Source organism: Astatotilapia calliptera, chromosome 9 (assembly GCF_964374335.1).
Source record: "Astatotilapia calliptera chromosome 9, fAstCal68.1, whole genome shotgun sequence".
Lineage (NCBI taxonomy): Eukaryota > Metazoa > Chordata > Actinopteri > Cichliformes > Cichlidae > Astatotilapia > Astatotilapia calliptera.
The window spans coordinates 32945802-32958278 of NC_137430.1; the positions used below are offsets into that span (position 1 = coordinate 32945802).

Here is a 12477-nt window from a genome sequence, read left to right on the forward strand (position 1 = left end):
GTGGACATAGCTAGCTTGACATCGACCTTTCGTTTGTAGACTTTAGCTTGTTAACCACATGCTGAGTCATGAGCCAGTGCTCATTAAAAATGCTCCAAAGGCTCCAACACCTCAAACATGGTCCAGAGGTCCAGTTCAGAGACTGAGTTAGTTGAATTTAAGCCTAGCAGACAGCTAGCGGCTAGTTGGCATCCACCTGTCAGAGACATCCCAAATAATACAAACTTTGAACCTCACTGCAATTTAAACAGGCAACCCAGCTCCCCCCTCACAGTTGTACCAGGCTATAAACATGTTTATTTTTGCTATAAAGTTGGGAATGTTAATATGGGAGTCACTGGGAACTGATTCACTTTTGGACGGAGCTTCAAGTGGACATTAGAGGAACTGCAGCTTTTTCCTGGCTCCTTTATGGCCACTTTCAGCTGTCTCTTGATAACGTTTGTGGTGTGAGCTCTATTTTATTTGGATGCCAGCGAGCACTAGTTAGCTGCTATCTGTGTGATACAGTTCATTTACCGTGTTGGTGACTTCTGGCACCAAAAACCAAAGATAGCTTCTGTCAAACTGCAAAAGTTAACGATTCAAAAGTGTCTCCTAGTGACAGCTCTGTGTATCCATACATTTTGTTATACAGTATAAGGTTTGAAGGCACTTTTGCTTCATTTGACAAATGTCACAACCTATCAAGATCAACCTCAGCTTAGTCCACACTCCCCAACAGTTTTGCCCAAATTTGGACTTTCTGACACCTGATTGGCTCCTGGTAAAATATTTATCACTGTGTGAGGTGAACACACAGTCTGAATGAATCTATATCAGTTAGCTCTTCAATGATGTCGGTAACTGCACACAAAGTTCAGAGTGTGTGTGGAAATAGTCTTGTGTGTGTGTGTGTGTGTGTGTGTGCGCCCACGTGTATGAGCAGATGGGGGGAATACCATGGCACTGTTATCTGAGATGGTTGATATGAGTGTGTATGTGTGTGTGTCTTTAACCCATGATATCAGAGTGGAGTTATGCAAAGCGCTGATTCATAATTCACATGTCTGAGTGTTGGATGGCTGCAGGCTCCACCATTGTTTCCACTGCAGCGAACACACACACAGTCAGCACACGGAACTCACACTCTCCTCCTTGACCTTCTCCATGGTGCAAGCAGGCAGCTGCCCCTGCAGTGGCGGTGGGGAAACCCCGTTCTGGTCCATGGCAACAAACAGCTTCCCGTTGATGTTTAGAGTCGGATAAAAAACCTGGAAACACAAAAATCACAGAAGCATAACTACAGTGCCCCAGGAGGGACAAAATATTGTAAAGAAAAAACTCCATAAAGTGGAAAAAAACAGAAGAATTTCTCGGTTTATAGATACATTTACAATTTGTGAAGAAAAGAAATTAGAATTTAATTATGTGATTAGATTAATATGGTGTATGGTACAGCCTGAAGAAGTCACTTGGATGAACGATGGAACGTTTCTCCCAACGTTTCCGAAAACATTTCGCCCAGATGAACAGAATCAACTTTCTGGGAAGAACTACAATAATCTGAGAAATAAAAATGCTTCATTAAAAGGCTCTCATTGCCACACATGAGCTGTTACGCTCACCTGGGAGCTCCGGCTGGCCGTGCTGTAGGTGCTCGGCCTCCGTTTGGGCCACGGTTGGGGCAGGATGCCGCTGAAGGTTCCTCCGCTGTAGGTTCGACTACCGACGCCCTCCACCACGTCGCCCGGTACGCTGTACTCGTCATCGGCCATCTCTCCCTCCGACCCTCGGCTCCTCAGTCGGAAGTTGAAGATGGAGGAGACCTGACTGCTTCTCCGCGTCCTTGTGGAAAAGGAGCGTGCGAGGAGTGGGTGGAGCGGCTGGAGGAGGAGGGGGGAGTAAAGTAAAGTTTTGCACCGAACATAAACAATATTAAATCAGATCTTTCTCCACTGACCTTTCCACCATCAGTCAAGTCCACCTGCAGAAGCTTCTCCTCAGATAGGTTCGCCTCCACGTCCCCCACGCCCATTAGCGCCTGGCTCCGCCTTCGCTCCTCAAAGCTGTCCATTGGTTGGCCGAAAGGAGAGAGGTCTGGTGACATCAACGAGTCAGAGTCGGTAGCTTTTTGGGTGGCACCCTGATGAAAGAATTAATAATTAATACTCATATATTAATACATTTTCATTCATAAATGAGAATAAAGGACAGAAGGTGAAACAGAAGCCATGAAAACACTTATTTAAACACTCATTAGTTCACCTTTGTTGCTGTATTATTTTCACTGAAACACAGCAGTAACTGAGTTGGATTTATATCATTTATTTTACTTATAATTCCTGTACAGAGGACCAAAACTGCAAAAATAAAAATAATCCATTAATGTGACTCTTAAAAGAGCAATATTAAAAAAATCACTGATTTATTAACTATGACTTAAACTGATATTTGCTTTCACTTGTGTGTTTATTTGTAAATATTTACCTTTTTTTAAGGATATTATTTTGTCTCCTATTTGGTTTATGAATCGTCTCAGTTTACAAAAAAACACTCTTTTGCTTTTAAAATTTGACTCGATTAATTTTAAAATTAGATTCATTTTCCCTTATTATGATGATTATTGTTATTATTTTTGACATTTTCATTTTGTATGTATGATTAATCATGCAAATGATTAAAACAGCCAACTTTTCCAGTGAGTAATATACATTTTAATTTCCATTAAAAAAAACCTGGAAATTGAAAAGTGTTATACAAAAAAAATAAAGGAAAACAATACAAACAAACAAACAAACAACCCCACAAGGCAAAACCTTTGCTGACTATTTTCTCAATATTTATTTGTTAATTATCATATGATTGTAACCTTCTTCTCTGTATTATTGTTGGGTCTACCTTACAACGTAAAGCGCCTCGAGGCGACTGTTGTTGTGATTTGGGGCTGTATAAATAAAATTGAATTGAATCAATTTATTAGATATTTTGGCAGTTTCTGACCTCCACAGTCCTACACCGCACCACATGCTGGATAATCGAGCACATCAGATCATCAGTTACCTGTTGCTCTTTCTTCAGTATCTCCATAGCTTGCTGAAACTCCCGCTCTTTCTGGCAGGCCTCGGCGATGGTCGCCTGGTTCTGCTCCTCGTACGCCATGGCGACGACGGCCAAGATGAGGTTGACCAGGTAGAAGGAGCCCAGGAAAATCACCACCACGAAAAACACCATGTAGGTCTTACCGGCCGAACGCAGCGTCTGAAGACGCACACGTGGCGGGAATAAAATCGATGCTGACTGAAGTGCAACATTAAAAGTGAAGCAACACGGCTAATAAAACCCAGCTGGCTACAACAAGAAATATGCTTCATTTCACAGAGTGGTCAAAGTAAAGAACAGTGGCTCACAGATCCTTTGTTCACTGTGTGGAAAGTGAACACATGCCCACTGCATGTAGTATTATTAAACATAGTTACAGTGATGCACTGAGGACATCAAAGTTTCACAGAAAATTATTTTTATGCATTTTTACCCTGCCTGCAGTTTCTGCCCATGGTTGCACTGACATGACATCACAATTGTGAGAAGGCCAATCAAATTCTGGATAAGGGACAGTGCCACCCCCGGCCCCGCCTTTAGCCTCAGCCCTGAGTCGAGAGTCTGACGCCAAACTTGTGTCAGAATGACATAATGTCAGGATGAGAACACGCTGAATTAGACACAGTCTAGATGTCTGTGTAGGCTCTTAGCCCCAGTCTAGATTAGACACTGGAAGAAGAGACACTTTATAAACTTCAATCCAGGTTTTCTCTGACTTTAACTGATCGATTGGTCATAAGGCTTACCTGGTGGTAGAGGTTTTCCCAGTAGTCTTGCGTCATCAGACGAAACAGGGACAGAAAGGCCCACCCAAAGGTGTCAAAGCTGGTGTAGCCATAGTTGGGGTTTCTTCCTGCCTTCAGACAGACAAACCCGTCCGGACACTTTCTGCAGCACAGACACAGAAACATAACGTGACTCTTAAAATCTGTTTCACTTATTATCAGCAGAAATTTTTACATATAAATATTTTTTGTGGATGTTCAGGATGTCGTTTTGAGGACTTTGGAGTTGCCAATCATGATGTGATCGGGGGTGGGCGGTTATGTAACTGTAACTACTGTTTCTCTGAAATGTGTGATTTTGGGAAATCTAACACCACTGGTTTGTGCAGAAAGTAGGTGTAGGGACATTTTGAAAGCTGAGACAGTTCAGAGGATTCAAAAACACCGTCTGTGTGTCTCTCTGCCGTCTTTCCATCCGTCTTTCTATTAATTCTGTGCAAAAAACAAGAAACCAAAAAAACGCTCTGTTTCCTCATCGGTGTTTACGACCGAAGGCTTGTTATGGTCGTGCGATTGGGACCCGCCCACACGTGTCGCCGCAGAGACGGGGCAGATAGCACCGGGAAGGCATTCATCATAATTGATATTCCACATTCATATCCCGTCACATTCATCGCCGCCCACGCGGTCACATCTGAACCGCTGATGCGCAGCAGTCCCATGGGTGGCGTGCTGGTCAGTGGAGGGAAGGCTGCTGCTGCCCACAGCAGCTTACAGTGGGACAGACACTGAGACCAGATGATTAGAAATTATTAAGTAGGAGGGAAAAGGTCAGAGGTACAGAAACCTGAACATATCCCTTCATATCGCTGATGATTAAACGAGGCACGCCGGAGACTAATCATGCAAAACTCAAAAACAAGTATTCATTCAGATTTTAGGTAAAGTGACTCTGCTGTGACTCAGAACTGAACAAAGTTACTTTTTTGGCCTTTATTATGCAATCAGACAGAAGAGGTTTGCAATCAAAACAATAAATCAGAGAGCAAAGCTGCAGACACCACACACAGAAATATTAGAGGGTGAGCCCAGAAGTTTGATTAGACAGCCGACAACCACGAGCGTTTGAGATGTTACAACCATCAGCCACATATAAGGCGGTCTTCAGATCCTAGGCAATTCAACCCCAACTCACACCTTGACCCATGTGACTGAGTCACACGATGGTGGGTCGGTTCAATGCCTCTCAGGACCACCTCTAAGGTTAAAGGCCCACTAAACTAGGGTCCGCTTGCGTCACTGAAACGTAAATGAGATTATCAGACAGAGGGTCTGCCTGTGTTTTGTGATTGCACGGACTTGTCCACTGAGAATTTACATTATAATGCATCAACTACACGTGCACCCAAGCAGCGGACTTCTGTCAGGTTTCCAGCTATCTGTGTTTGCAGCCAAGTACTTTCCAGGATTAAGGCCTGGTTTAGACTTCCTGTAGAGCCTGAGACATAACCTATATAAGTAGCAAACACTGTGGCCAGCATTTATGCTGGTACGGATGCTCTATGTGTTAATTTTATTGACATTAGTCCAATAGTTTGAGTCCTTATAATAATGCTATGACTATTATTTTTAAATCCTGAAGCGTAAATTCAAAGACTGAGCAGAAAAGTATCTGGACATGCACAGGAGGAATCAACGCTATTGAACAGGCCAATCGCAATAGCTGCAGGTCGCATTGACACAGCGTGTACTTACATTTGTAGGGATGAGCTGAGACGTGAAATGTAACTATGCACCTAACACCAACAAGACCAGCTGTCTTCAATTCAAGGACAACATTCACAGTCTTCTGTATTTTATGCTATACAGTATATTAGTCATCTAAACAATAATTCATTCAAAACAATGCCAGCAGCTACAAGCTGACAGACTGATGCGGATGCAGAGTGACAGATCACTTGAGATCACAATAGAGACACACAAGTATTTCCATACACAGCTCAGATCCACAGTCAGAATGTTGTATGCTGATTCATATTAATGTTTTCACTAAACACGCATAAAATGATCGGCGAACAGATAAAACACGGTGCACAACAAACAGCATTAAAACGACCCAGTTATTTAAAAGAAAAGATTTAATTCTCTGGAGCCAACGGACACATCACCACGTCCGAGTCACGTGAGAGATTTAAGACGACCTAGCTGTGAGATGCAGCCTCGCTGGGTCTCCGTTTCAACCTGTGTTGAAAGTGCAAACTTCACATTTTATACCAGTTTTTAATCCTAACGTCATCCATCCATCCATCCATGTCTGCACATACCAGCTGTTTGTATGCCCACATTCAAAAACAGAATAAATAAATACATAACTAAAAAAATGAGGCCACTTTCAGTTGGTTAACAAAGAGTTACCAGAGCAGGTGCTCTGCATACTTCATCTGGAAGGTTTCTTATGCCAGATGCACAAAACCCCAAATGCCAGGGCCCAATGGGGTTTTTTTTCGAGACATACAATTTGTCCTCAAGAAAAGGCAAAATCTTTGGGTCCTTTCTGGGCTCAGATGGAGGTCAGCAGATTTTTGGAGGATATATGATGGTACGATCCACAGATTAGAGTGAAACAGACTGTCTTGTGCAAATGTTCAACAACTGGAGCATAAATTTTGTCACAATGCCCTAAATAATTCAGTCATTCATGTCAAAAAATGTAGATTGTTCACTTTTAAACCGAAGAACCAAACCGTGTTCAGAAGTTGAAGACGTGTCACACCTGTGGGTTTGTTACCTGGTACAGAAGTGGAGGAGTTATGATGCATGCAGGCGAGCGTGGCATTAGCAGAATCACGACCACCACGCCATCAGCAAAGCTCTGGTTGAACAAAGCTCTGAGTCACAGAGGAGCTTCAAGCTGAGTCACAGAAAAGACTGCCGCTGTGCAGAAGCTATCTGGGGAATCAAACCGACAACCACACGGTCACAAGCCCACTGCGGTGACCCGGCCTGGCTGGCGCCGCCCCCGCTGGGCCGCTGCCACCACAGCTGGGATGCTTTTGAGTAGCGGCTGCCGCTGACTCATTGCCGGCCAACCCGCCTGTATGTGTTATCGCCTTACTCCCCAACATTTGGTGAGTGCTGGTGATGGTAATTCATTAAGGACACGTGTAAATAAACGATCCAGTTACATAAGGTTTACATAATGCAGCTGGGAGCGCTTCTACTTCTGCACAAAAAAGACAATACTGTAGTTTAAAAATCATCCATAACAAACGAAAAAACACTTACGCAACGTAGATAATGGCAACTAATGCATTTCAACATGACTGCCAGTAACATCTGAATTTATTAAAGTTGATTTGCTGCATGAGTTTACAGGAAGAGCCCGTTACAGGTTAACAAAAAAGGCAGAAATTGTGGTTTGTAGCAGGTAAATGATGGAGAAATTCATAAAGCATTACAGTTTAATGCAGCAGATAGGACGCCTTAGTCCTAAATATTTACACAAACCAGCGTGAGTCATCACACTGCAGTGAAGACATGCTGTATTGACCCACGCCAGGCTGTAATTGGTCAGTAATTATTACAGTCTCCACAACCGACGCGGGCCCATTTTCAAAAGCTTTTTCTTAACAGCTCCTAATTTTAAATTTGGCCTTTTTTTTTCCTTTGCCTTTTATAACTTTGAACATCATCTTCATCTGCATCATCATCATCATCTGCATGTCAAGCCTTCACAGTCCAACACATACATGCTACTTAGGTTCTTCTTTCAGGTTCTGTGTTAGGGGCGATCACGGCTCAAGAGTTGGGAGTTCGCCTTGTAATCGGAAGGTTGCCGGTTCGAGCCCCGGCTCCAACAGTCTCGGTCGTTGTGTCCTTGGGCAAGACACTTCACCCGTTGCCTGCTGGTGGTGGTCAGAGGGCCCGGTGGCGCCAGTGTCCGGCAGCCTCGCCTCTGTCAGTGTGCCCCAGGGTGGCTGTGGCTACAATGTAGCTGCCATCACCAGTGTGTGGATGGGTGGATGACTGGATGTGTAAAGCGCTTTGGGGTCCTTAGGGACGAGTAAAGCGCTATATAAATACAGGCCATTTATCTGCCTGATTGCAAAAATCTTAACTCAGCACAGATTCAAACCTGTAAAGTTCAGCAGCTGATCCCACAATCACTGATATTTCACATTTAATTTTCTGTCATTAAACTAACACAATACACACTTTCCAAGGTTCAACTAATAGATGCTCCCTCCCAGAGCCCTGGCATAGACCTTTCTAAACATAATCCATAATCACTTTAAAATATAGATCATGCATTAAAACAACAAAAAAAACAAACAAACAAACCACAAATGACTTGAAAAAATCTATTTTTGAACAGGAATTATGCTAATTATCAGTCGTAGCTGTTATGATTTGTCTAAAAACCCAGCACAGCTTTGCGGGGGTCTAAAAACTCCTCGAGCTCGGTCCTTCAAGTCAGCGGTCCCCAACCCCCGGGCCTCGGACCGGTACCGGTCCGTGAGTCGTTTGGTGCCGGGCTGCGAGAGTTGAGGCTCAGGTGTGAAATGTATAGTTTTCAGGGTTTTTATCGGTTTTCAGCGTTATTTTGTTATCGCTTTTATCGTTTACTCTGTTTTCCTGGGTCTTTTCACGTGTGTTATGAATAAATCTTCTTTTTTTCAGTACAGGTACTAGTTTTATTTTGTTGTATTTATCTGCGACACTTTAAAGGCCGGTCCATGAAAATATTGTCGGGCATAAACCGGTCCGTGGCGCAAAAAAGGTTGGAGACCGCTGCTTTAAGTGCTTTAAATGTGCAGGACTGTGGCTCTGTGAACATGGACTCTCAGGAGTGGAGCTCAGAATGACGGATGCTTGTCTGATCTGTGACAGCACGGTTTTTCAGACTCTCACACTTAAAAATCTTTATGTAAACATCTTTGCCATCTTCAACCAGAGAGAAAATGTGAGCAACACCATTTATGTGAGTCCTAATAAGTGATGAGGTCATTTATTTGGGTGGATTTCAGCTTCAAAACAAATCAGATCAAAACAGATCACTGATAATGTTACAGCAGCATTTACCAGACAATCCCTCAGATCAGCACTTGTGCTAAAGGCGACTGGACTTATTTTTCTGTTAGATCTGTTTCTTGAAGAAGTTGAAGCAGTTCCTTGATCTAAATGTGACACATGTGAAGAACACTGCGAAATAAAGGCCTCAGCTGTCAAGTGGACTTGAACCACGGTCCTTCTTGCTATGATGCAACTGCGCTAACCACCACACGACCGCGCCACGTGAGTTCTCTCTGGTACTCTGGCTTCCTCCCACAAACATGTCCGGCAGGTTAAGTGGTGATTCTAAACTGGTCGCATGTTTGGATGCGAGTCTGAATGGTTGTCTCTCCGTATGTAATGGGTGTACCCCGCCTCCCGCCCTGCGACAGCTGGGATAACTCCAGCCTAACCACAGCTCTGAACTCGACAAGTAGAAGAAAGTGGATCTTTGTATATGCAAGCCTGGGCTCACCCTGAGTTTCATTGATTCTTTTTTAAATCAGTTAGACGAACACTTATGCAAGAGACTTTTAAGAAGTATTATTGTAGAAAGAGGGAATGCATGAGTGCAAGCAGGCTGTCGTATGCGAGAGCTAAAGTGGTATATTCTAATGTGTGTCGTTTTTAAAAGCCGGCCACACATTACAGTAAGATTTGTTGAGTCCCACATTGCTCCACACAAATATCTCTCTGTCTCACTTTTGATTTGTTGGGATCTGGTTAACGTATTTTCACCATTACAGATGCATTACAGAGTAAATGAAGTGACTTCTCATGCTGAGAACAGAGCCCAACAGAAAAAAACAGCAATAATCTAACAGAAAAAGCTACAAGAGTAACTGTCTACACCAACATCACTGCAACACAAATCTGTGTCGGTGCAATAAAAAGATGCAAACGAGGCTGATAATCCAGACATCAGAGTAAGGAACCAGACGGAGGGACCAACTGATTGCAATCCTCTGATCTAAGTACTTGAAAACAAAGTGGCTTGACTAAAAGTTAAAGACATCCAGTCGCCTTCTTTTCCAGACTGCCACGACCTGCATGACTGAGAACACACACGGACATGCTGTACTAACAGCAGCAATCCATTTAAATTTAAATAACACACTACAGAGCCAACCAGCGCTGACACGTTTCAGCTTACAGTAACAGAAAAGTTCATGTAATCAAGAGTCTTCAATGAGGGAAAAAGCAGTGGCAGTCACCGCGGCATGTGTCATACGTATACCTGACATGATAGCACAGAGCTGAGCTGCTTGTCTGAACGCTGGTGCCAACCCTTACTGTTAACATAGCTAACACCTCTAACTGGCAGCTGATTTTAGACTGGCAGCACAGTGATGTAACACGATAACACAGCTATATGGAGCTGCTGCTACAAACATTACGGTAACAGCGATCGATGCTGATTGAGTGAAAACGAGCTCACGGCGATGACGTTACAGTAACAGAAACTTACAGTGGCTGAGGACAAAATTCTGATCTGCTGACACACACACACACACACACACACACACACACACACACACACACACACACACACACACACACACACACACACACACAAAACACGACTAACTGGTCATGCAAAACCAGTCATCATGATGCCAGTTTGACTGACACCAACAGTGAACGAGGCCACTCAGTCTAACACACACACACACACTCAGCGATGTGATGTGTGTCATTCTTCCACTTCCATCCATCCATCTCATGGCAAGTGAGTCAACATGGTGGCATGCGAGTGGGGAGAGTGGCTGTGAAGTGTGTGTGATGGACTGACTTAGTGTGTGTGCGTCTGTGTGTTCAAGGGGCTGAAGGACATAAAAAAGTGTGTGTGAGAGGTTTGGGAAATGTAGACAGGAGGTCCTGTGTGGTGTATAGACTGTGTGTGTGTGTGTGTGTGTGTGTGTGTGTGTGTGTGTGTGTGTGTGTGTGTGTGTGTGTGTGTGTGTGTGTGTGAAGTGTCAGAGTGTGAGAGCTGGCAGTTATCTCTCACACACACCTCTGTCTGTGTTAATGGAGGGACGCCACTTCAGACCCCCCCAACTCACACCAAAGGGAGGCCCCCCCTCTGTCCGGCACTTTACACACTTACATCACACACACACACACTAAAAAGCAAAAGACAGTCTGCTGGTGTGGCAGCACAAAGATTCAAACACTCGTGTGCCAAATTTAGGTTCAGTTAGAGAATCGAGCATCTTCATTCTTCACAGCTCAGCGTGCAGATCAGCCACGTTTGATAGAAAATTAAAGTTAGCTCATTTGAGACCTGACTCAGCAATAAGTCCTTCAAGTCAGGGATCTTTTAACGTGTCCGGCACATAAATGGTGTGTTTGCAATCGCGTGTTTACACTTGTTACTCTAAGTACACACAGTTACACAGAGAACTGTGGCTGCATGACGTGTACTACAAGTACCCAACAGGGGTGTTTCCAGGAGTTTTCAATCAAGGCACAGGAATTTTGTAAGTTAGAAAACCGGTCTGCAAACCAATATTTTCAAGCTCATGCTTTAAAACTAAGTCATTAAAACTAAAAATAAATAGTATTCAGTACAAAGTGCAACAACTGAACTCAAATAATAAATTGGCAGCATTATCAGCAATAAAAAAGAGAAAAGTATAAAAGAAGTGCATGAAATCTGAGTACAGTAGATGTACTGTTACATAGCCACAGTCTTATCTGTGCTCTCGTGCAATGGTACTTTAGTCTAGTGGGGAGGGTGGAGTGGGGGTGGAGGGTTGTATAGTCATAACAGTCAGAAAGGTGAGTGTGGACATTGGACACTTTGAACCCTCAATGGTTGCCATCCCCACTGTGGAGTGGAGGGGGAGGAAAAGGAAGCCGCTACAATCAGCTATATTATTACAGATGAATCTGCTGAGCAGTATATAACTTTAGCCCACTCGCCGGTCATGTAATTTCCACATCCACTGAGTGTGCGCTCGTTTTCCCTTCAGCTGCGTAGCCGGCAGCTGTTTCCATTGATTATATTTAACAAACAAATGCGATTGTCATTTCCAGTAAGTGAACAATTTGCCGTGACACAGCCTTGACTACTCAGATGTCATGCACTACACCAGCCAGTACAGACAGTGAGCTTAGTGTATTAATGGAAGCAACCGATGGGGATTCACTGAAAAAGTATAGAAGGAAAAAATCCTTGTATGAACCCACTACACCAGCCAAATCTAATAAAATACACTTAAAAGATTAGAAAGACTCTACTGGAATAAAAGTTTTTTTAAAAATACAATTCATTCTTTCCAGAATCACTTACTGTCCTCTGGCTGTCAGTGCTGTTAATAGACATTTTTGTGTGAACAGGAAAGTTTTAGAGGTGTGGCTAAAGGAAACGTCGGCCTAGAGATGTTCAAAGCACCAAGAAATAAACTGTCAAAATCAAAATACCTATAATAAGACGCGATGACTCAAACAAATGTACAAGCTTAGTTTTGAGGAGGGATTTCCTTTAGTCTCACCAACCAGATCAACTATGGAGCTAGTTAGCATCACAACTGAGACGAGAGGGGCTAATGTTGACTTTGTCATCACAGGCAGGTGAAAGCTGCCTTCTGCACGGTTATTCTGTTGGCAGGTGTAA

At 43.4% G+C, this 12477-nt stretch overlaps 2 protein-coding genes across 2 annotated transcripts in view; one reads left to right on the plus strand and one right to left on the minus strand.

Annotated features, from left to right (window-relative positions):
* LOC113029605 (sodium channel protein type 5 subunit alpha-like) overlaps nucleotides 1–3503 on the minus strand; it is a 105546-nt gene extending 102043 nt beyond the window's left edge. The window contains exons 1-4 of the mRNA XM_080306823.1: nucleotides 3043–3503; nucleotides 1943–2125; nucleotides 1608–1865; nucleotides 1128–1253 (exon numbers count right to left, since the gene is read on the minus strand). Of these exons, the coding sequence (XP_080162949.1) occupies nucleotides 1128–1253; nucleotides 1608–1865; nucleotides 1943–2125; nucleotides 3043–3213 (738 nt within the window). The 5' untranslated portion in view covers nucleotides 3214–3503. The remainder of the gene's footprint in view (nucleotides 1–1127; nucleotides 1254–1607; nucleotides 1866–1942; nucleotides 2126–3042) is intronic.
* The window catches only part of LOC113029618 (uncharacterized), a 430622-nt gene that overhangs the window by 146363 nt on the left and 271782 nt on the right, over nucleotides 1–12477 (plus strand). The window lies entirely within an intron of this gene.